The sequence below is a fragment of the Pan paniscus genome, chromosome 15 (genome assembly GCF_029289425.2).
Source record: "Pan paniscus chromosome 15, NHGRI_mPanPan1-v2.0_pri, whole genome shotgun sequence".
Lineage (NCBI taxonomy): Eukaryota > Metazoa > Chordata > Mammalia > Primates > Hominidae > Pan > Pan paniscus.
The window spans coordinates 47,969,181-47,994,705 of NC_073264.2; the positions used below are offsets into that span (position 1 = coordinate 47,969,181).

The 25,525-nt window shown below is 32.4% G+C and overlaps 1 protein-coding gene across 5 annotated transcripts in view; it reads right to left on the minus strand.

Moving 5' to 3' along the window:
• Window positions 1–2,053: 2,053 nt before the first annotated feature.
• MDGA2 (MAM domain containing glycosylphosphatidylinositol anchor 2) overlaps window positions 2,054–25,525 on the minus strand; it is an 847,276-nt gene continuing 823,804 nt past the window's right edge. For 3 of the 5 annotated variants that reach the window (XM_034937505.3, XM_003831750.6, XM_055097557.1), the window contains 2 exons: window positions 21,878–21,983; window positions 17,604–18,206 (listed from right to left, as the gene is read on the minus strand). In XM_034937505.3, coding sequence (XP_034793396.1) covers window positions 18,118–18,206; window positions 21,878–21,983 — 195 coding nt within the window. In that variant the 3' untranslated portion in view covers window positions 17,604–18,117. Of the gene's footprint in view, window positions 15,338–16,279; window positions 17,407–17,603; window positions 18,207–21,877; window positions 21,984–25,525 lie in introns of those variants that run through there. The other 2 variants (XR_004666173.3, XR_004666172.3) reach the window with 2 other exon arrangements.

The following is a 25,525-nucleotide window of genomic DNA, read 5'->3' on the forward strand; positions in this document are numbered from 1 at the left end:
TTCAAGACTTATTACTGTTTCCCACCAAGAAGACTGAGGCTAGATTGCCTTAAATATAAAAAAGCAAAAGCTCACTTAAATTGATGATACTAACTTGAGAATGGGCAGTGTCATACATCTTGTTCACATTGCATTCCCAGTTCTAAGCAGCATGCCTACCTTGTAATAGCATACTCTATAGTTCTGTGGAATTCATGCATGCTTGAAGAAATGAATTCAGCAGTAAAAAGGAAGCAGAATAGTCTAACTCCAGCATGACTAAGTTGTAAGGCCTATACTCTAGTTAGTACAGGCAACACATCTGCCTTTCCCTCAATACTAAGCACCCAACCAACTCACAATTAAAAAAGAATATAAATCCAAATGTAGAAAAAAAACCCACAAAAAATCTCAGAGAAATATGACAAGACAAATGATATCATTTAAACTACTTTTAAAAGAACGAATTGTGTCTTTTGTCAGCAAGTATTTCTTAGAACAAACTTTTCCTTTCTAACAGAAATTATATTTCATGTAGGACACTGCTCTTATACTATCAAGTTGCAAAATTGTTATTTTTCTAAGCTTATTCTTTGGGACAGAAAATAAATTTATTCAAATAAATTGGCAGTAGCATTACTGGGAAATCTTTTCAGAAGAGGCATGACATTCTCCTTTGTGTATTCATTATAAATATAAAAAATAATCCTGTTTATTTGACTGACTTACTTGAATTCTGCCTTTATGAAGTTCATCTCTACTTAATTTCAACATAGAATTAACATTCTAGAAATTCCTTCTTAATATTTATAGCCAGTTGGAAACAGACATAGTACTTCTCAACAAACTCTTTTATAGGGGTGAAGGGGAAATTACAAATAGATTTTCCTTACTACTAAGTCATGTCGTTTCTTTAGCAATATCAGTGCACTTGCACTTAAACCTCTTAGTCACACCAAGTACTTAGCGTGTCAGAAAAGTCTTTTATATATTTTTGATATCAAAACATTTCATATTATTACCATGGAAATTCCCGTTCTACTATAGAGCCTGTATTCAGTGCTAAGGATGAATGAAGAAGACTATTGAAGTTTAAACATTACATCTTCCTTATACAATTTTCAACATGACTCTGAATCCAAAATGCAAAGTGTCACAAGGGATCTGAATATGGATTATTCATGTGAAGACTGCTGTGTACAAATAACACTAAAATAATTGAAGTGGCTGCAGTTATGTGAACTTTGGTTTATGCTGATACATTACAGATAATTTCAGACTAGGATGAACATGATTAAATTTTGATGAGAATGTAAATCTTTTCCAATTTTTTCTCCTTTGAACTTCTATATTATATACAGATTCATGATTCCTTGTCAAGAGATTAGTTTAGCTTCTGAGAGATCATCCCCACAACATTTATTCTAAATTATAAGATAATTTGGGAGAAATAATTATGTACCTAGAATTTTCAGTCATATGCTATATATGTATATGTGCTGATCTATGTGTCTGTCTACATACATATATAACAAATTGTGTGTGTATATATATTCATATACATGTACATATATTTATATGCATAAACATGTATTCATAATTTTATGCATGTGTCTATATATAATAAGTAACTAATAAGTTCTAATTATTGTCATTTCCTATTTTTTCATTAGTTTTGTCAGTCTTCTCATCATCTTTAAGAATATCCAGAATATGTTTACATATATTATACATTTAGATAAAAAAATTAAACTATCAAACACCATTAATACATTAATTCACTTTATATTTGCAAACAAATATTACTGGGATTATGAGACAGTGTATTATGGTGATGAATGTTAAAAGACCCTGGTTTTAGTTCTAGGTGTGTTATGTTATGAAGTCTTAGTAGGTCTGTTATAAAATCTCTGTACTCCAGTTTACGGATCTTTAGAATGAATATTCTATTATTTATTCTGACTATCTCACAGAACATTTGGGAATATCACATTAAGGTTTTATTAGATAATTTGAAGACAATTAAATCCTATAGGCGTTAATAATATTAAATCTTATAATAAAACAAATGATACAGCAGGAATAATAAAGTCTTTATTCTATACATTCTGATGTACAAATTTTAATGATTTCTTGAATTTTTTTCTATATATATACATTTTTATTAGTTTGGTTTCCTACATATTTAGTTTAATTCAACAAATATTGGCATATTGGTATATGCCAATCTTTGAAATTGCATGACTGGGAACATAAAACTAACAAGGAATAATACCTGCTCTTAAGGAGCTTACAGTCTCCATTAAGGAAGTAAGACAAGGACCTAATAGTTATGATATAAAGCAAAATATCCATAAAAGGGGTGCCAAAAGGTGTTATGGAGTCCAAGAAGGTTATCAGAATAAAAAGTAGCACTTGACACGAATGTTCAAGAATGAGTAGGACTCCTACCTCAAGATCATAAGCTAGAAGTCACTTAAGTCAAGTGGAATAGTAAGGTAAAGCTTAAAGAATTTAGAAAGTGTGAATACGTTCTAGAGAGAGTATGCTTTTCAGTAAAATTGCAATGCATAGTAATCTGGCAAGATATATTATAAACATTTTAAAAAATATTTGGGTACACACTTAGGATTTTGTACCTTTGTCAGCATAAAATAGGTAGATACTAAGGATCCCTGAGCAGGGTACCAAAATATTTGAGGCTCCACATTCTTGTAAAGGAGTACAATTATCTTTAGGAAGACAAATTTGACATGGTTATGATGATGAATCTCGGGTACAAGGGTAATGACATGAGTTAGTATGTATTACAATGTCAAGACAGGTTCTGTCTGAATTTCTTTGAAAGCAGAATGAAATTTTAAAAGGCTTAGAGATGACAGAATAAGGAAGCAATACTGATTAAGTTTTGGATACAACACATGGAGGCAAAGATGATTCTATGGGTTTTGAATATATTTGAACATAGTTGACTAGAAAAATGGGAGCATAATGGTGACCAAATTAACCAAGATAGAGAATTCAGAAGAATATCATAATTCAGGAGAAAAAATGTTTTTTAGTGATGAAGAGGAAACTGATTTCTGATTTAGACTGTAGAGTGTATGATTCATCATACATTTTGAATCTATATAAGAAAATATAGTCTGGGAGATTGAAGTCAGTTTGATATCATCCATTGAGATGTAGTTCTTATAATGGGTGGGATGAACATAGACCTATGGAAAACAACTACAGTTAAAGATGAAAGAAGAAATAGGTGGTATGTGAAGCAATAGATAGTACTCAAAACAATTAGGAAAAACCAGCAAACACAGTAACACCAACACATTTTAATTTCAAAATTAAAAAGTGTGATGAACAATACAAAATGACTGAAGAGAATGAATCTTCGGGGAAATCTTTTGACTTGGCTTCTAAGGGATCAATAGAGGGGAAATATAGTCATTCATTGTCATTTAGCAAATATTTGAGACCCTCCTATGAATTTTTTTTAAAGGTAACCAAAACAAGCATATTTCCCCTGGCTTCCTAGAGCTTACAGTGTAATAGGCTAGTAATTAACTGACAATAATAAAACACACAAATATTCAATTAAACTGTTGAGGAATGTTCTAAGGAAAAGGGTAAATATAATAGAGAAAACCTATTTGGCCTAAATGATAAAGAAAGGATTTTCAGAGGATTGTATGTATAAGCTGAGACCAGGAATGAACTGGACAAAGGAAGAGGGGCTTAGAGCATTAAGAGACAAAACAAAAGCAGACACAACCCTGAGTATGGAGATGGCACTGGGGAAATGAAAAAAAAAGTTCTGAAGCAATGTGAGTGAAGGTGGTAGGATAATCATTCATTTCTTTATTTAAATCTGATGATACATTATGAAATATGATATGTCTTGGGGAGTACCAGTGCCCATCAAACAGGAGCTGTAAGGCTGGATTGGTGAGAAGAAACCAGGTCATGCAGGCTTTATGTCCTATTTTAAGGAATTCTGTCCTTATTTGGTGAGCAACTGGGATATTTTAAAAGGCTGCAAGAAGGAGAATGTGTATAGTACTTGCATTTTAGGACAATCACATAAGCTATAACATAGAGAATGACTAGAGACAGCAGGATTGGATGTAAAGGTCTACAAGAAGAAGTTATTGCAGTATCCTAGCAAGAGTACATGGTAACCTAGTCTGGGGTAGGGACATTAGACATGACAAGATAGATTTGAAATATATTCAGGAGGCAAAACAAATAGGTGTGGTGACTGATTGAATAGAGGGAGTGAAGAATGTGGAGGTATCAAGGTTGATTCCCAGTTTTCTGGCTTAAATTTTAGTGACTGTTGCTGCCATTCCAGACAAGAGGAATACTGGAGAAGCATAGGGTATTAATACACCAGTGAAAAACAAAGTTTTAACATTTTTATTCAATAAAGGTAATGAAAACCGTCAATTTAGCTGCACAATCTTAGTCCCGTTTCTGACTGATAATAAGCATTGGTCTGATGTTTGGTTGAGAGTAGCAGGTTTGTCCATGGAGTTCATCTCTCCATGTACAGCTAATTAGGATGGGGTTTGAGTCTACAGCACTGGCCTCATTACCACATGCCCAAATCAACAGAGCTAGCCAGGCCAGACAGATGAAAAGGAATGCATTCACTGTGATGGCGATTACTTTCATATGCAGTGCACTATTTTCCAGAACAAATAAATACAGTTGAGAGGCTATAACTGAGATCAACAAATAATTAGTGTACTGGAAAGAAGGGATAAAAGTGGGAAAATAGTCTTAAAGCACATGTCCATTATATTCCAACACAGAAATTCTGCATGTTTCTTCTGGCATTTAAGCTCATCATTGTTACCCATCATTAATACATATATTATAGTTTTCATGAACTCACAATCAAGATTTTTTCTTTTCTTCCAACTAATATTCCCAGCCTAAACTTTGAATTAAGTATCTTCACCAAGTAGAGCATATTTTGACTCTTCAACCTACTTGATTTCCTCTGCCAATGTGCACCATTAAGTAATATTTGCCTTTGATAATTATCCTCTTTTCAGCATCCCAGCACATCCCTAGGACTTCACTGGGCAGACGTGGTTCTCCTTACTGTATTATACTTCCCTTGTAGAATGCCTAAAGCTTTATTTTCTAGGCCAAATCTAGAAAAGATCCACTTTTGAAAAATAAAAACCCCAAAGAAAACTTTTCCTTGCACTAAACCATTTTCTTCCTTTTCTCTCATCAGGTGTTTTCCTCCTTCTTTTTTTTAAAACAACGAAATTAACATATGTTCAATGTAAAAAAAAAAAGTACCCAGAAAGAAAATAGAAAATGAATAAAAAATGAAACTGCTTCATTATATCTACCAGACAGGAAGAATCCTAGCAGTTTAGGGTATACATGTTTTTATAAATATATCAGATGACATATAACTTTATGTATTTTTTTAGCCTAACAACATATAGTGGACATATTTATATGTTAATACATATATCCTATGTTAAGTTTGAGCCCATTTTCTTAAACAGATTCTTGCTTCTCTCTTCTACAAATAAATCATTTTTCAGTTCTTTCATAAGTAGTGTTTGAGACAAGGGTTTCAATGCAGTGTTTTATCTGGATGGTGATGCCAGTAAATTCTGAGATGTGAGGAAATGAGAAAGGGAAGTTAAGACAACCAATAAAGGATTGCTCTTGATCCAGAGACCATGGTGAGTAATAAACTCGGTCTCACTGGAGAACTCTGGGTGTCTATAAAACAGGCTCCTCAGAGCTATTCTCCCTCAGGGATGGAAAGCTGAGGAGTTGATCCAAGGCTGCTGGTGCAGGGTGGGGAAACAGGAGAGTGGTTGTGGTGGTGTTAAATGTCTGACACTTTTGAATTACAATCATGGATAGGTCCTAGTTCCTGAAAAAATCTCACATGCAATCAGCTGTCCTCAGGATGCACTGTGCTATTAAAGCTGGAGTAGATATAAGAGCACAAATGCTTTATGTCATGCTCCCTTTCTGATGGGCAATTAGATCGTTTCCATTTCTTTCAACATTATGAACTACCACAATATCCTTATACATAATTATTTGTATGACTGATTTTTTACATGATATAATTCCTATTAGTGATATTAAAGGGTAATACAAAAAATTCAAGGTTGTAATCTGTGGGTATGTTTTGGGATAAAGAGAGGCAACTTTCTTCTTCTTAAATGAATGTTTCTATGGAATGTCAGATAATATATAATTAACTTTAAATGTTACCTTCTAAATTTAGATTTAATATTTAAAATATCTAACTTTTAGCCACATTTATTTGATAATTTTACATATTTCATCATTGCTATGAAAAAAGCCAGTACTTTGAGTTAAAATAAATGTACCTAACATAATACAAGTCTAAAAATTCGTTTTATTTTCTATTTTAAGGGCAACGTTGATTTGAAAATTACAATGGCAAGAAAATATTTAGTAGTTAAGCCTAGACAAAGCATCCTTAGACTTTACATCAAAAAAGCACAATCCATAAAGGAAAAATAAATAAATTGGACCTTATCAAAACTAAAAACTTTTTCTCTGCAAAATACCATGTGAAAAGGATGATAAGACAAGGTGCAGGCAGGGAGAAAATATTTGAACACCACACATCTGGCAAATGACTTTGATGTTGAATATAAAAAGAGCTCTCAAAACTAAACCATTTAAAAATGCAATTATAAAACAAGCAAAGGACATGGTTAGACATTTCACAGAAGAGGATATTCAGATGGCAAATGAAAAGATGTTCCACTTTATTAGCCTTTAAGAAAATGCAAACTAAAACCGCAACGAGATATCACTATACACCTATCAGAATAGTTAAAACAAAAACAAAACAGTGACAATAACATATGTTGGTGAGAATGTACAGAAATTTGATCACTCAAACATTGTTGGCAGAAATGCAAAATGATATACTCACTCTGGAAAGCAATTTGGCAGTTTCTTATACAACTAAACATGCAACTACTATGTTGCATGCCATTATACTCCTGGACATTTATCTCAGAGTAATGGAAATCTAAGTTCACAGGAAAATGTGTACATTAATGTTTGTAGCAGCTTTATTTATAATAGCCCTGCACTGGAAACAATCCAGATGTCCTTCAATGGATAAATGGTTACACAAAATGTAGTACGTGCATACTACACAATATTACTCAGCAATAAAAAGGCACAATCTATTGATACATACCACAACTTGGATAAATCTCCAAGAAATTAGGCTGAAAAAAGCAACTCCCCAATATTTATGTAGCGTATAATACCATTTATGTAACATTCTTGAATTGACAAAACTGTAGAAATGGAGAACAGATTAATTGTTGCCAGTGGTGTAGAATTAGCTGGCCGAAGGGAGATGTATTGTCAAAAGGCAACACTAGAGCGATCCTCGTGGTGATTGAACTGTTGTGTATTGACTGTGGTGATGGATACATGAACCTACAGATGTGTTTAAAATACACAGAATTAAATACACACTTACACGCAAGCACAAATAAAACTGGGGAACAAGATTAGTGGATTGTATCCATGTCGATGTGTTTGTGATATTGTACTACAGTCTTAAAAGTTATCATCGGGGGAAAACAGGTAAAGTGTATATGAAACCTTTGTGTTATCTCTTACAACTGCATGTAAATCTATGTCAAAATAAAAGGTTAAATTTTTACAAATTAGCAACATTTCTGTCTAGAATATATGTACATATATAAATATTAATGATTAACTTTTGAAGAATGCCAAACTTGTGCTTATTCACTAATAAATGTCTAATTTTTCTAATTGTTTACATTCTAAAATAAGCATGATTATTCAAAAGTCATTTATATTAGAAAGTAATACCAGAGAACTTACTTCATTTGAGGGCTAATATAATTTATGTCAGTTACATAACAATATTAAAATATTTGCATCATTAAAATATTGTGGAAAATTCTTCCTTGTCTATCCTCAAGATAAAACAAGGTTAAAAAAAGGGTTATTCATGAAAAAAATTTAAAATTATTTAGAAGACAGATTACTGCATTAAGCCATTATTTTGAAAAAAAAAATCCAAAATGGTTTCTTTGCTAAATATTATACCTGATATGCATTACCTCATTTAATCATCATGGCATCATGAGATGGGTATTATTATTGCTGCGCCTTTTTTTTACAGGTGAGTAAACACTTACGTAGCACTTCTTATTTACCAGTAATGTTCTAAGTGTTTTACATATATTAGCTCATAAATTAGGCAATATACTACCTCCTTTTACACATGAAGGAATGGAGGGAAATTGTATAGGAAGAATCCAGGCAGTCTGGCTCCAGACTGCTCTATGGTGTGTCCAAGGGACACTAAGGAACAGAGAATTTAAACCATCTACATAAGGTCACACAGCTACTAATGGTAAAATCACGATTTGAACGTACATTCTTTCCACTACACCAATGTTTACCAAATTCTGATTTTTTGATCATATACACCAGAATTATTTAAGCAGCTTGTTTAAAACCTAGGCCCTCTCCCTTCCCTCATCTCTATTGACTGTAAACCTCTGGTGCCAAAACCTTGGAATCTCAATTGTCAATAACCATCCTAGGAGGTTTTGATTAACATTAAATTCCCAATCTGGCTGCATTCTAATACACAAAGCAGGTTTCCTATGAGATTCAAACGGAATAGCTGGAATAATTATAAATGATGCCATATTTTATCAATTTTAATGTTTTATTTTTATTTATTTATTTTTTTTGAGAAGGAGTTTTTGCTCTGTTGCCCAGGCTGGAGTGCAATGGAACAATCTCAGCTTACTGCAACCTCCGCCTCCTGGGTTCAAGCGATTCTCCTGCCTCAGCCTCCTGAGAGTAGCTGGGACTACAGGCGCCTGCCACCACATCAAGCCAATTTTCATATTTTTAGTAGAGATGGGGTTTCACCATGTTGGCCAGGCTGGTCTCGAACTCCTGACCTCAGGTGATCCACCCATCTCGACCTCCCAAAGAGCTAGGATTACACAAGAGCTAGGATTACAGGCGTGAGCCACCATGCCTGGCCAGTTAATGTTTAATTTTTAAAAACACTTTAACATCTCTGAAATAGGACTGACTGTTAAAACTGGTGGTTCTTGTAATCACAATAAAAACAGGTTTTTTTTTCTTCTTCATGCTACGTAAAATAATGTTGGTTTAGATTTGTTAATGTATGCAGGTTCACTGGGTATTAAAATACAAGGGACACTGCTTATTAAGCACTATATATATATATATATATATATATATATATATATATATATATATATTTTTTTTTGCTCCTGGGTCACATGTGAAAGGGTGCCCTTCTACATGCCGTAAGAGTCAGGGTTGTGGGAAAAAAATCGTAAGTCTTCTAACATATGTAGAATCACATATACTACATGTAAGTCACTAACCCATGAACAGATAAAATAATGAGTTTGAGAACACTTTGAAAATGATAAATCATTATGTAAATGCTGTGTGTGTATGAATGTAAGCATAAGCATGGGCTTGAAGTAATATTATTAGAGAAAGTAGAAATAACTTGATGCTCATTTCCAAACTTGGCACATGTGCATTGTAACAGACATCATGATTTTCAACATTCTTCTTTTTCTTTCTCTAATAATAGGAAGCATATCAGTAAAGAGTGCTCTTTAATGCTTGCTATACTCTAGGAAATTATTTAAGTGCTTTTCACAGATTATCTCGTTTGAGCCTCCCATGAATCCTGTAAAATACCATATTATTACTGTAGCTATTATCCCTATTTTACAGGAGAAAAAAACTGAGTTGTAGGAACATTAAATAAGTTGATTAAAATTACTTAATGAGAAAGTGCTAGAGTAAAAGTGTGAGCAGAAGCACTCTGAGACAGGAATTTGCTTGTTGAAATATGTCTTAAAGTAAAATTTACTGTAAACTAACCTACATTATGTGACTTCACATAACACAGGAAAGAGAAAGTGGACAGAGAAGCCAAGATGTAAATAGTCACTGAAAAGGAAAGAGGAGAAAGCAAGAAGAACATGAGGTAAAATATTTGCAAATGTGTTTATTGCAACTCCTTTTCAAACTTACTTGATTTGAACACTTTATTTTCACTTTCTAGATTTTATGTCTCTACCAAATGAATTTGATTACAAAATTTTCCTTTTGTCTCTCTTGTACTGATGTGAGCACTCATTTAACTAATTTCATTTTAAACTACATTATCCATATCTATTCATATTGTCCCCATCTATGTGACTTCATTGTCTATGATTCTGCTCTATAAACTCTGCAATTCTGTTCTTTGATCCACTGCATATATCTGACAGTTGGACATTCTTCTCATTCTATCTACATTTTCTGTATTGCGCATGCAAGCTGAACCTATTCTCAGGAAAATTATGAAATGAATGTAGTCTTTCAAGTCCTATACATCTTCTTTTAGCATGCTTCTCCTTCTTTTTCATAGTCCGTTCTGGTAAGTTATCTCAGCCTATTATTCTAGTTATTGGGAAGATTTTGATCGGATAAAATGTACCCCATATTATTAGGGACTAATATCTTTCTCTTATGAAAGTATTTGTAGTTTAAAGGAATACTAAATGGAAAAAAGTAGCACTAAGGATGAAGGAATGGATAACTGAATGGCAAACTGCAGAATAATTGCATCATATTCTAGAGTGGGGGGACTAATTCAGAATGGGTACCCTTCCAGCACCCCCAGATATGACTGCATTGGAAAAAGCCTTTTGGATACATTCAAAATCTCAGTCTTGTACAAGATATTACCAAAATCTGAAAAAAGAAAGATCTATGTTTCTTTCATTAAAAATTTACAACAGACATTGTAGTACTTATTTTTCATTTACTTAATAATTATTATTTGGCTGCCATATATTAGCACCATACCATCCTTATATTTTGGACTCATCGGCCTGTTAAATTGTGTTAGTTTTGAAAATTAAACAATGTAATTCAAAGCAGAAACAAGTTAAAATAATAAAAATTAACAGTCCTCTCTACTCAACACTGTTCCCAATTTTGAAAATTAATTTGTTTCTTATTATTTTGTTCCATTCGTAAGAATCTAGTTTCTGCTACATGAACTATTACCTAAAATAGTCTGAATTTTAAAATTTTGTTTTACATTTCAAATTATCATACAACTCTGAAAAATATTTGCATGTCTGAGTATACTACACTTCAAGTTTAGATTCCAAGAAATATATACTGCAGCAAACTCTAGAAAGGAGCTAAGATTTTGAATTTAGCTGGAGCTTATATGATCCTACTGATGTAAAATGAAGCATAATATTCTATATTTAATACATTTTAGTTATAGAGATTCCCTAGTATTATTTTCATGCATAATTATGATATCTAACACAAAATATACAGAATTTGTCTAATTTTCCTTAGTTTAAACATATAATGATTTTCTTTGCAGAAACATTAACATTTGCTCTTTTATTAAGAAATACAATTGTTTTCTGTAAAACTAAGAAGTGCTAGAAAATTATGTTGCAAATGGTTAAACTGTTTCTTCAGTTGGCTTCTCATTTTTTCTCAATATATAGGAGATCTCTTCTATGAAATTACATTGATTTTATTAGTGAAAGATGAAGTTGCTGCTCATTTCTAGGCTAACTGAGTAAGTTCTGGTCTAAATATGGCTCTAAATCATAAATTATTTCGATAATCATTAATTCAGTAGTCTCCATAGAACCGTGACTTACAATTTACCTAGGTTCAATAAAGACTACTGAAGATGTGAATGACACATCCTTGCGATGGAAGAGGTTACAGTTTCATTTGGGAAGCAAGTATGTAGACAACTAAAGACTACCGGAAATACAAATATAGGTAAGATCCTTAATTCAACTAAAATAGCATATGAAAAATAAACAGCAATTAAACATAGTTAGAAGGAAAATAAAATAAAATGAAAAATAAACATCAATGAAATGAAAAATAAACAGCAATTAAACATAGAATTAAAAAATAAAATAAAATAGCAATTAAAAAATACAGTGAAAAATAAACAGCAATTAAATATAGTTAGAAGGCAGCTGGGGGGCTGATTTTTGAACACTGTTAATGAGTCTGTTAATGTTAATTTTAGCTGCATTTCCAAAATTTCTTAGGTTTATTTAGATATATAATACCAAAAATAAAGATAAAATTAAGCTAAAATGTCAGTAGGGAAACAATGATAAGCAACTTAATTTTTAGAATTCCCTTTATACTTTGGTTCATTCAATCACTGTCAAGCAATATTATTTGTTTCTCCCAGAAAACTCACATTTAGCCTAGTGTCCCCATGAAATATGTGATTAAAACTATCTTCCTGAATAACATTAGCACCATTAAACCGCAATTATTTCACATATCATACAGAAGCCCAGAGTTACTAAACTGAGTTATAATTCTTAAATCACATTAATTCAGGAAGATTTTAGTGCCTGTTTGTTTAACACAATCTTATAAATAATCCCTTAGAAAGGATGTAAAAATCCACACATATCTTAATGGGCTAATTGTGCTCACTGCAGTGTTGAGTCTATAAAAGCTTTTCAATAGTGAAAGAAATGATGGCATTTTCATCTTAAATTGCAAACATAATTGCTTTTCTAAATATCTTTTTGTTTCTAACTTAAGTGCTATTGAGAGCAGAAATTTCCCCAAAACAGTAATAGAGTATTTAACATAATTTCATTTATTGAAAAAAAATCCAAGGGAAAATAACATACAGCTATCTGAAACTATTTAGCAGGAAGAAAATACCAAAAGGAATGAAATTAAAACTAAACTTTGAGATTTCAAATGAAACTAATATTCAATATAAATTTAACACAATGTATATTTGATTAAACTTACACATTTAAATATATTGATAAGACTCAAGAAATAAAAATGATATCCTGGAAACCCAGGACGATTAAGAGCCATACAAAAACGAACTGAAACTAACAAGCTAATCCCTATTTTATAGAATTTCCCATTGTTTTATTGAAAAATAAGAATACACTTTAGCTCAACTCATGGAAAATTAGTACAATTGAAATTAAATTCAATCAGTTGTAAATATTTCCTCGAGAAAACTATTTCAGTTTCTACCCAGAGTTTAACCTCTGCCCTACTCAACATTTTGAATTCCAGTTCCCTAATTTCAATATATTCAATGTAGGTTCAGGGTAGTGATATCACCATTCATAATTTATTAAGCTTTAAATTAATATATTAATAAAGTCATCCATATACAAATATATGGAATATTTCTCCCTTTCTAAGCCTCGCTTCTTTTTCTAAGCAGACATGAACATATGGATTGATTCAGAACTGACATAGTTCACATACAGATTTCAAGTCTTTAGTCTTTCTTTTTCTATGTAATAACAACACACATGTTTACTGATAAATATTGTGGATATTCGGCAAAGAACATTTTATATTAGATTTGAAAAAAGTTCCGATCATTCTGTGGTAGCTTTTCTCCTACATAGAAGTGGAAAATGCCAGACATTGCTTTTTAAAAATAAGTGCTAAGAAAACTAATAAACTGATTAGCCACAAAGGGAACATTGTAGGAAATGAAATAGCTTGGGATTGAACCCTATGATTTTATTGTTTTCACAGAAAATGCAATAACTCCTCATTGACATCAACTACCCAGTTGCAAGAAGAGTGTACCTTCTGCTTTGGTGAGACACAGATGAAACAATTAGTAAAAAGTAGTCATCAACCAAGAAGCAAATTAATTTGGGGTAAAGATTTTCCAGTTTAAATGTCTATTGATTGGCCCTGATCTTTGAAAGGCACATTAAAAAAAAAAAGTTTTGTGGTAAATAATACGCATTCACAAGAATACTTGGAAATCAATCTATAAAAATCAGATTATTCCATCATCATCTTTCAAATCACTAATCAGAGCAAAGAAAAATCGATCATGTAAAACACCACAGCCAGGTTCATACAGTCTTAATTACATAACTAAATGAATTAATTGTTCTTCAAGTTACACATTTTATTGACATATATGTTTATTATAAAGTTTTTAAAATAAAAATGCATGTTTGGTGAAAAGTTAATACAATTGTAATTTGTATTTCATCATATTTTAAAATACAAAAGAATTGAATTGCTTTTACTCTATTACATGATGTAACTGACTAGCTGGGTTGTAATTCTCAATATTATAATTATCATAATTCATTGCCATGCCGAAGTCAATTCTGTGATATGTGTGAAATAAAATACCTTTAGTTTAGCTTATTGCATGACATTGTGGTGTACCATGCATCTTTCAAATCTCTTAAAGAAAAGTTAATGGCAGGCCAAACTTGTGACAAAGTACTGTGAATAACACGGAAGGAGGAAACATTTTAAACAGGGATATATAGCATATTGTGATTTGTGGTGGAATTAAAAAACACGTAGCAGGAAAAAGAAAAAAAAAAAAGAGTGTACCTGGGTATGTATATAATGTACTTAAGAGAGGACTCAGATTTTTAAAATGGACAAAATAAAAATTGCATTATTTTTAAATACTGCATAGTCAATGAGCATTTGATGTAAATCTTACAAATATGGTTGGGTGTTTTCTTCTCAGTTTAGGGCTTGTTGAAAAGTAGTAATATTAGGCATTGTTTGGCACTTCTGGCAATGTTAGTGACTTTAGTGAATTTCATTATATCTATGATGCATTTTATATATCACTACAAAGAAATGCTGCCAATTGCAATTAAAATAGGCCCAATTGCAGAGATGTTAACATGTAGAGAGACAAGCATTCTTGAACTCATGAAATAGAATAATACTCCAAATTAATTGGGATCAATTACTGGCAATAAGAGATTACATGGTATATTCTTTCTTCCACAACATTAAAAACTCCATTGCCTGGTGCCTCTCTATAAAAGAACAAAAAATATTGGCATCAATTACACTTTAAATATGTTATCAAAATGGAAAAAGAAAAATATGTTGGTGAGTCCAGTTCATAATAAATACAAAAAATATTAGGAAAAGGAAGGCAGTTGCTAAATGAGTGTTTTAAAAGTTTCATTATTTTTACTAATATTAAAGAAGAGGTTACTTAACAAAATTTACATTTCACTTATCCCAATCTTTTAAAATTTCTGCATTTTATCCATTTACTTTCAATTAAAGCAACTGAACATATGATCTGTAGTGAAAAACGTTGATTCAAATTGTTTGTTGGTTTACGTGAATGATCCAGAACCCACTTGAGATATACATTTTATTACCATCTCAATAAGTTGGATTGCTTTGCACTTCTTCTGATTGCCCCTTTGTTCTTCACATTCATCTGCAATTTTTAAAAAATTTAATCAAAATTAATTTGTGGTACCAGCCAGTTCTCATCAACTTCTGAAGCATTGTGTATTCTTACTGTTTGAGAGGTTAGGAAAGATTTTAGTATTTTATAAATGCCTAGTAGTAGGATTGAAACTTTTTCTTACAGTTACTTCTTTGTGCAGGATTACTTAGGATAATAGGACATTTGATTGTTTACCTGAAAAGAACACATGTATATTCAAATATTCTGAATATAGTCTTTTTTATTTTTTATTTTTTTGCAAAAGCCTCACTGAAATCAACTTAAAGATCAAGTGAGGGAGAGGCAATGAGTTAAGAGTCTCCTTTTAGATCTAAAACATTTTCATTGCTATTATCAGGAATGAGAGTGCTGAAAATCAATTAAAAAGGGTGATCTACTGATAAGAGATAGTGGAGAAAAGGGGCTAGTTGCCACAAAATGGAAGTCAAGGTGAAGAGAAATTTTGTAAAACGTAAAAGAAATGCCCCAGATAGTGTGTACTTGAATCTCTTTGGTCTGATAAAGTATATGGGTTACTGTGAAACTCTGAAAAAATTTTAAGATGTCTAATTCATTCAAATAAGTTATGAAACTCATTTGTTTATTATGTTTAATTTAAAGGACTTGGTTCAGATCAATTCCATCACTACCTAAATATTCAAACTGGTCCCCTTTTGAACTGACTGAAAATACACATTAAATTCCAGGTTCATATATGTTTCATATTTTACCTTCAAAGGTTTAACTGCTTTCTGCATGTATTACAATATAGGGGAGTGCCTCAGGGAGTTCCTATTAAAATTTCTTTCTGCAGACGTTAACGTATGTGGAGCACTGAAGATTTATCCCATGGTAACCAATAAATTGTATAACTAATTTCATTTTAGTGATAAGTGAACATTGCTCAACAAACACACATACTGCTTGTCATACCTTACCTGGAAAGAGGCTTTATTGAACATAGCTGTAAAATTATATTTTAAGTTGAATTACTGAATTTGCACAAACATTTCTACAGAATTGTTTTAAAAAATCAAGCTTTGTCATTTTCCACTACATTTTGTTGTGCTTTTATATTAATATTTGCAAATGTTATAATTTAATGCTTATATTCCAATTACTTGCATAATCAGTTTTTTTAATCCTGGGGTGTTGAAAGAACATATAATAATAATATTCTTCTTAGACAAAAGTCTTTTTAAATGAAGTTAAAAGCTGAGATAATTTAAGGAAAAGGATCTTCAAATTTTCATAACCAACAGGTTTAAGTGAAATTTACAATGCATTGGAAAACTGGCTGGTTAAAGATACGATTTGTCCTCAGGTAGCTCAAAATCATTTTTACAGGTTTTTGTTTTTTTGTAAAAGTGTTTTTATAATCTTGGTAAAATAATAAAATAATATTTCACAATTTGCACAGAGTCTGACTAAAGGGCAGAGGCATATTACCCTCAGAGTTTAGAATAAAGCCAGATTTTTCAGGCCCAGTTCCACTGTAGAGTTAGTATGCACTGCAATCCCAAACATTTTCTTGTTCCCTCTAAAGCTAGGGCCAATTTCATTTCAAATGGAGGTTAGAGTAAAAAAATCACTTTTGTGTTTTACCACCTTCTGCACTAAGTATTCTTAATAACCTTTTGCTCTGGTTGACCCATTTAATAACCTGGAAGAAAAAAAGTGTTGCTCCATGTCTGGTCTCAATGGAAGTGATTTTCTAATGGACAATAAGCCGAAAGGCCATGGCTGTCTAGGAGGTTAAACAACAAATATCTTGTCTGCATGGGCTTACGCAGCAGCTTCGGTCCTTTCTTCTTCAGAAGCGGCTTTGTTGTCTTGCCTGTAATTTGCACATTTAGGCTCTGTAGTTTGTTTATAAAATAGTTTTACACAAACCACTCTTAGCAGTGCAAGCTTCTGAGTTGAAAATTATTCAGGCTTGTTTCATTGAAGGCACTTGGTTTCCATGGCAATTTATAAAAGATGGTGGTTTGGTTTCTTCATTGGAACAGATGACGTAGTTTGGGTGTTCAAGTGGCCGCAAGCAAACTCCGATAAGCCTGTGTAATATGTAAGCCCAGGTTTACCATCCCGGATAGTAGTGCATGCAAAAAGAGACAGCATACAGTTATCTAGCTTAGCCATGGGAGAAAAATAATAATAATAAAGGTGGGATGGGGATAAGGTGGGGAGAAACATGAATGCTTTAAATAATTCTGAGTTCGGGTTATTTTCAAGGAAGGGTAACAGCCAAAGGTAAAAGGGCCTACATTTATTTAATTCTCTATGAAAACCTTCTCGAAAGGAAAATAAATGCCAGCTCTTCACGTACCCTGTTTACAGTGAGGTTTTTGTTGGCAGGCCATTAGGTTTCCATGGTAACAAGCAAACTATTCATTTGAAACAAAACCAGCCATGACTTTGTGCTTTGACAAGGATTTCTATAGCTCTTTTTTTTTTCTTTTTTCATTTTTTTTTTTTTTCCAGAGTTCAACCAGATGACGCTGTAATCTTTTTAGCCACAAAAGCACCTGAAGGTCTCTTCTCTACTCAGGTCAAGATTATCTTTTATGTTTAGTTTGGAATAAGTTATACTTCCATGATGTCTTTTTATCCCCAGTGCTTAAAAAAATTTGTTTTTATTATTTTATTTTTGAGTCAGTAGTCAGTGGAGGAATCTTTGGTAGTTTGTTTGTTCAACGTCCATTTACAAAGACTCTTTCTTCATGCCAGTGCCTGGTGAATCTTTTATAGCCTCTGCCAGGATAAGGTCACCTTCGAGGACTTAAGATAGAGATGAGGACGATAACGGGAAAAAGCCATATATGAACCAAAATCCCAACAGCACCATCAACGGAATCTAAAGATAAGGAAAATAAATGCAAACAAAAAAAGAAGAACAATAAGCATTCCACATAGCTACTAACACAACCTTGGTGAATAATAAAACAAGTATATGGAAAATATTTCTGGAAAATATTTATTTTTATTTTGTTTTATTTATCAGCTTCATTGCTAAGGGAAGTGAAAAGGAAAATGAATATATGGTAAGGCACTTGATAAAAAGATTTACAGATTTTGAATTGATATAATATGCTATGAAAACTTGTTCATAACATATTCACATAGGTTTGTGGTTGAGCTCAATCTTAAGAGTTCTGCTAGCCACAGGAAAGCAGGAACATGGAGAAAATTATCAGAATACTTCAAAAAGTAGATTTTTTTTCAAGCTTCCTGAAGTGGATAAGCTTGAAGACTGAAAGAAAATCTATCTTAATGAAAACTAGAAAGGGATGGTTATGTGTACAGAAATTAACCATTGCAACTAGTAGATGATCCATGTTTAGATCAGTCCATTATCTATAAATTATACAAATCATTTTCTCTTTATTTTAACTTTTAGAGGCATGATGAAGTCCATTCAAACTAAAAAATCCCTTCCACCAATCGGCCTGGAAAGTCCTACTGTAATTGGGATTTCTGTTAAAACCTAGTGTCCAGTTGATGCCTCTTAGAATGCATGCCTTACCGTGGAGGGATAACACAGGTATAATTCATTAACCTAGCTAAAGTTGCAAAGTGGCTTGTATCTAGGGGAGAATTGAGTTTGAAAATTGAGACATACAATCTTATATCTGCATGGTATGGACCATAGTTCCATTTATTGCCTGGAAAGAATTGGCAGCCTGAGGAATCAGGAAGAGGCTTTCAGCCTTCAGGCTGGTCTGTACTTAGAATATAATACTCATTTAATAATCATCAATCAATCAAATGCTAGTCATAAAATGAACTTAATAAATGGTAATTAAATGACACAAATGTAACAGAAAACTTTCTGATGCCAAATAGATTATTTGTGTTCAATTAAGATTATTTATTTCCCCTAATTTATAGAGTTTAAATATAAATACACCCAATACATATAGGGGGTATTTTCATATTTAAAACTGCCACACATTTCTTGGATTTGCTAGTTTAAGAGAAAAAAACTAATTATAAAAATGTTATATTGTAATAGAACTTGTACAGTAATGAAGTCCCTATGGGCTTTCACAGGCATTTATTGTGGCTAGTTTTATCAGTTATGCTTTCTTTCTGCACTAGGGAGTAAATAATTTCCTTTGCTTTCTTCCTTTGAAAAGTTTAATTCAATTTATTGAATTTATTTATAATAGTTGTGCTTACATTATGAAAATGTAAAATTTCTGTATATAGTTGTAACTGCCTTCAATTAATAAAATGTTACTGCCACTCAGTCATAGTATGAAATTCAAAAGAAATCCTATTCTCCTTTGAGGAGAATACATGTTTTCCTGTGCATTAGAAAAACTGTTCTTTAGAGTATAGCTACTGGTTTTCTAAAGCAGAACTAGACAGACACAAGGATACATTTTTACTAAATATGTTATTTGAAATACTAAGTTTATGACTTTTTAATATATTTTCATTTTATATAACAATGAGCAAAATGGCTCATTGTTATATAAAAATCTTAGTTTTTGTCTTTTGACAATACTTAAGAATTGAGTCAATTCAGTTCATATGAGTAATCAGTGGACAATTGTATACATTCAACTTTCAACATCTAGACTGGTATAGTTTCTCACTAAATATAGAAAATTACCAAAGACTCTGATTTGCTCTAGATTTATACAACATAGATTTTCATGCTTTTGTATGTGCTAAATAATTGATGAGTAATTTGTGTAAATTTAGTTTGATTACTTTCTCCATATATGACCACAAAATAAAAGATTCCAGATGAGTCTAAGATAATCCTTCAATTGCAGTCATTTTTAACAGGAATGATTTTAGATTTCATAGCTTCGAATGTGAAATATGGAGATGAGGATTTTAAGAAGCAGCTAAATACATAATTCTAAATCTTTGTGCATTATTCATCATGTTTTATTTATATCTCTTCTATTATAAAATGGACCTGTGACAAAAAAATAAAATTAATCATTAAACCATAATATTCAAAAAAGGGTATAAAGTGAAAATCAAATTATTAAACAAGCTTGTGGTGCAGATAGGAGATTAGAGCATAAATATTAGGTCTACTTCATTACTTAATATATGTATTTAGGCTCTTTACAATGCTGAATCTGTTAAAATGACTGGCAAAAGGCCAGGCACAGTGGCTCACGCCTGTAATCCCAGCAGTTTGGGAGGCCGAGGCAGGTGGACCACCTGAGGTCGGGAGTTCGAGACCAGCCTGGCCAACATGGTGAAACCGCGTCTCTACTAAAAATACAAAAAATTAGCGGGGTGTGGTGCCGCGAGTCTGTAATCCCAGCTACTCAGGAGGCTGAGGCAAGAGAATCACTTGAACCCGGGAGGCGGAGATTGCAGTGAGCAGAGATTGCACTGTTGGCAAGAAGAGCAAAACTCCGTCTCAAAAAAAAAAATTGGCTAAATCAGGAAATATATTCACTATATTCACAAACTGGACGAATAAAAGCATCTATGCTGACATGGTAAGGCTTTGTGTCCTCACACAAATCTCATCTTGAAATATAAACCGCATAATCCCCATGTTTCAAGTGAGAGACCAGGTGGAGGTAACCGAATCATGGGGGCGCTTCCCCTATGCTGTTCTCATGAAAGTGAGTTTTCACTAGATCTGATGATTTATTATTATTATTATTATTATTATGTTTTTGAGACGGACCCTTGCTCTGTCGCCCAGGCTGGAGTGCAGTGGCATGATCTTGGCTCACTGCAAGCTCCGCCTCCCGCGTTCACGCCAATCTCCTGCCTCGGCCTCCCGAGTAGCTGGGACTACAGGGACTACATGCCCGGCTAATATTTTTTCTTTGTATTTTTAAATAGAGACGGGGTTTCACCGTCTTAGCCAGGATGGTCTTGATCTCCTGACCTTGTGATCCACTCGCCTCGGCCTCCCAAAGTGCTGGGATTACAGGCGTGAGCCACCGCGCCCGGCCGATCTGATGATTTTATAAGGGGCATTTCCCCCTTCTCTCAGCAATTCTCCTTGCTGCCTTGTGAAGAAGGTACTCTGCTTCCCCTTCACCTTCCGCCATGATTGTGCGTTTCCTTAGGCCTCCCAGCCTTGCTGAACTGTGAGTCAATTAAATCTCTTTCTTTTATAAATTACCCAGTGTTGGGCAGTTCTTTATAGCAGTATGAAGATTGACTAATACAATTTACATTGTAAATATGTGCTATGTATATAGGTTCATCAAATATTTTAATACAAGTTTTTAAATCTTCTAAAACAAATAATATCAAAGTGTTTTAAAATCTTAATTAAAAATCAAAGTGTACTTGCCTTACGTAGATCTAAATCAAAATCTCACTTCTATTTTATCTTAGGCCAAATATGTCTACAATTGAATTTAATACTTTAAAAATAACTGAACAAACTTTAGGGTATTAGATATAAGAAATTTCTAAATAAACCAACTAAAAATAACTCCGTTTTTAAAATTAATTAAATTAAATGTTAATTTAATAGTAATGTTACTTTAACGTTACAACAAACCAATCTCAAGCAAAGATACTTACTCTTAGTTGCTAGGTCTTGTTTTGCACATTCTCCTTCTGCAATTGATACATCATCAATAGCAATGTCACCTTCTATTCCAGGACCTCGGATACCTTCAAAAATGAGCTACAAATATGAATGAAACAAACCTAAATGTGGAGCTTTGATTTGCAGATCAATTTCTCTTGAGAAATCAAGGTGACAAAAATAAACTTGTCAGTAATCCTGGCATCTTTTATATTTGATGGCTTTCAAAATTAAAACTTGCAGAAAACATAAACTTTCATCCCAAAACCAGTAATTGAATCTTCCTTGCATTGTATTAGTTTTTCACATCAAAAGCTCTGTGTCGATTTTAAAGCAAAACTAAATTTAATTAAATAATACAATTAAAAAAACAATGACTACACATCCTCTTTTAATTTTTAAGGATAAGAAAAAATATTTGAAAAGTCTTTCTCTGAAATAGATTCTTTCTGGTTTTATCTGAACATAACTCATAACATTAGTTTTCTAGAAATATTTTAACAAATGAATCAATTCTGAATTCTTTACAACAGTAATATGTATATTGAAGCCCGGAACAAAGTTTTTCTATCTCTGACATTGATTTCTCACAAATAGATTGAATAGGTTTGTCATATTCCCATGTTGACTTTATAATTTACCTCCACGATTTCACTGCTGATATTCCATTTTTTTTAAACTTGAAGATATTTATCAGTCTATTTATGTTGAATATCTCATGGTATACCTTTGAATTTATGGTGTCTATAACAATGGTGGTCACTGAGGCTCAGTGCATGAATATTGAAAGAATAAATGAGTACAATCAGAATCCTTTATTATTAAATACTTAAAACAATGACAATAGAAGCACAATTAGCAAATTTATATATTTTTTATTTTTACAGAAACAGGACTCTTTTAGAATTTTCTTTATGACTCCCAAATTATTCCTTGCTTTCAGCAAAACTTTTTAATCTTTTTGATACTGTAAGGCAATTCATGCATTTAGTGGTGGGTGTACAGTTCTAGAAAAATATTTACATGTTAAAAGGAAATATCTACTTTGGTCATTCCAAAGAATAGTTTAATAAACAGCTGTTTCTAACATCAATCTGGTAATGTGCTTTATTAATAACATTTCTAGACTTATGTCATCACAACAAATCTGACAATGTTTATTTTTATCAATGCCAAAGTTTTTGTTTTTGTTTTTATTTGAAAACATCTCCTCAAAGGCAAATCAGAGTCATTTATGAACTTTTCAAAGCTGCTGTCCTGGGAAAGCCATAGCTTAATTATGATGATTTTGAGAGAACTTAGGCTACTTTTGAGAAATTTATCCAATGTTCTTTGATATGCTCTCATAATATTATCAGTGGGAATCTCCAGGTAGTAACCAGAGGCATCAGTTGTCAACTTTTGTATTGAGACCCTGTCCTTCACTTAAATGTAGTTCATCAAACAAATAATAATTTTCATGATTTGATAGCAGAGAAAAATTTGAGTTCTTACTGATATACAGATATGATAAATATGGAGTTTCCTGCTTATCTATGTTAAGATAAGCATGTTCTTAAAGATTCTCCAAAGCCATCTCTTTGAAAGACATTTAAAATGGTCTGTTTCACTGAAGCCAAAACAAAATGGCAGCTGTATTTCAAATATTTAGAACCAAGTTAGCAGTTTAGCAAATTCTCAGTCCTCAGATAGAATTTACAATGAAGTATTATTTTGGCTGCTTGGAAATGATGACTTCCATTTGAGATAGGATGGTGTCTGGAAAGGTAACTGGGAAGTGGCTTTAAAAAGTCTCAGAAGACTTTTTAACAGTCCTTTATTTAAAAGGTCTATGAGAAAGGATTTAGAAAAAAATGAACGGTATGAACATTTGAGAGAATTGAATATGAAGAAAGGGAAGTCATTTTAAGGTACAGAATATTCCACATTATGGATGTAATTTATTTAACCAGTACCCTATAGTCATTGTTAGACATTAAAACTATTGTCTCCTATTATGAACAAGGCTGAGGTGACTACGTTTCAAATAATTATTATTCATACTTATTTAAAGCACATTGTTCTTTAAGGTCTTTACAAATTGCCCGTATGAGCAAACTACTTGTGAGAAAATATTTTCCTTTTTCCAAAAAGTAGGTTTTTAAGTCTTGGGGTATATTTTCCCTCTTTGATATGTGTCCCTTACCTGATAGAGAGTCAATGTTAGAGTAAATCAATAGTTAATATTAAATACTGCTTGTAGAGTGCAATACAGGGTTTACAATGTAGCCATAGCAAAGATAAGGGGTTTGCATTCCCATGGGCTTTATGTGGGGAAGTGAGATGTGGTGAAGAGTCTAATAAAGGTGGGTTAAAATGCTCTGCACCTGCTCGCACTTGAAATTTACACAGATAAAGCTGAAGTCAAAATCCTTTTATTAGGAAGGATGTTTGAAAAACATCCACAATGTTCTGTATCACTGAAGCCAAAACAAAATGGCAGTACATGGATTTCCTATCTTAGCTATGTAAAGGTAAAAAGTTTGAAGAAAATATACTTTTTCTTATTCAAAGTACACAATTGCTTTCACTTAGTAAGTTCTTGTTACTTCCAGATGGGAGTCATATAAAATGGTGAGATTTCTTTAAAAATCAAAACTAAAACATACATGTCATCAAAGTCATTTCTGAACTTTTCAAAGCTGCTGTCCTGGGAAAGCCATAGTTTAATTACAATGATCCTGCCATTACTCAAAGCATTTCAAAACTTCTCCTGCTACTGCCTTTAAAGGATTAAACAATCCTCCTTTTTCTGTTAATTTTCTTTTTCATCCTGTCCTCCTGCCTCCCTGTGCAGCTTGATCAAAATCAAAAGATTGGACCTAGGCTTGTGCTAAAAAAAAAAAAAAAAAGTCCCAGAGCAGTGAAATTGTGAAAGACAGACCCTTTTGTAGTCAGATTGAGAGAATGTGTCGGGAAACCATCTATAGTAAACATCAGGAAGCAGATTGACTAATGTAATTTAATATGTGTGCTACCTACCTACTGGCAATATGTTGACTGTAAGTCTGTGGTTTGCTGAACAACAAAAATAGCAATCAACAAAAATCAAAGCGTCACGTGTCCAGAGGGCTTCCTATACTTAGAACATTACCTTATATGAATATTTCACCCCTTGGTGATACCGAATGAAGTGGTACAGTAAAAAAAGTAGGCTGATTTGCAAATATATTATTTACATTTACACTTACAATTATTGATACTACATTTTGTCATTGATAAAGCAAGGTAATTTCTTTAAGCATAGCAGGAATTTTAGACATTTTGTGTAAATAAATCTAATTAGTTATTTATTGGTATGATAAAGATAATTTCTAGCAATAAAACTCTTAGTACAGTCATAATTTGTATTTTTAATATTTATTTGTAATCTTGTGATGATAAAGAATCTATTTTAATAGGCCAGAGAAATCTGCAGTCTTCCACAAGGACCTTTTTGAACAGAAAGGAAAAGAAAGGTCCTGTGTAGCATTTTTATTTATTTCCTTTTAATTTCCACAGTTTTGCTATTACGAAGATGTAGATTATTTTTTAACTGGTTGAATTTCACCAATAAATATTTATTGCATTGTTTTATTTATGCTCTGAGCTCTTGACTACAA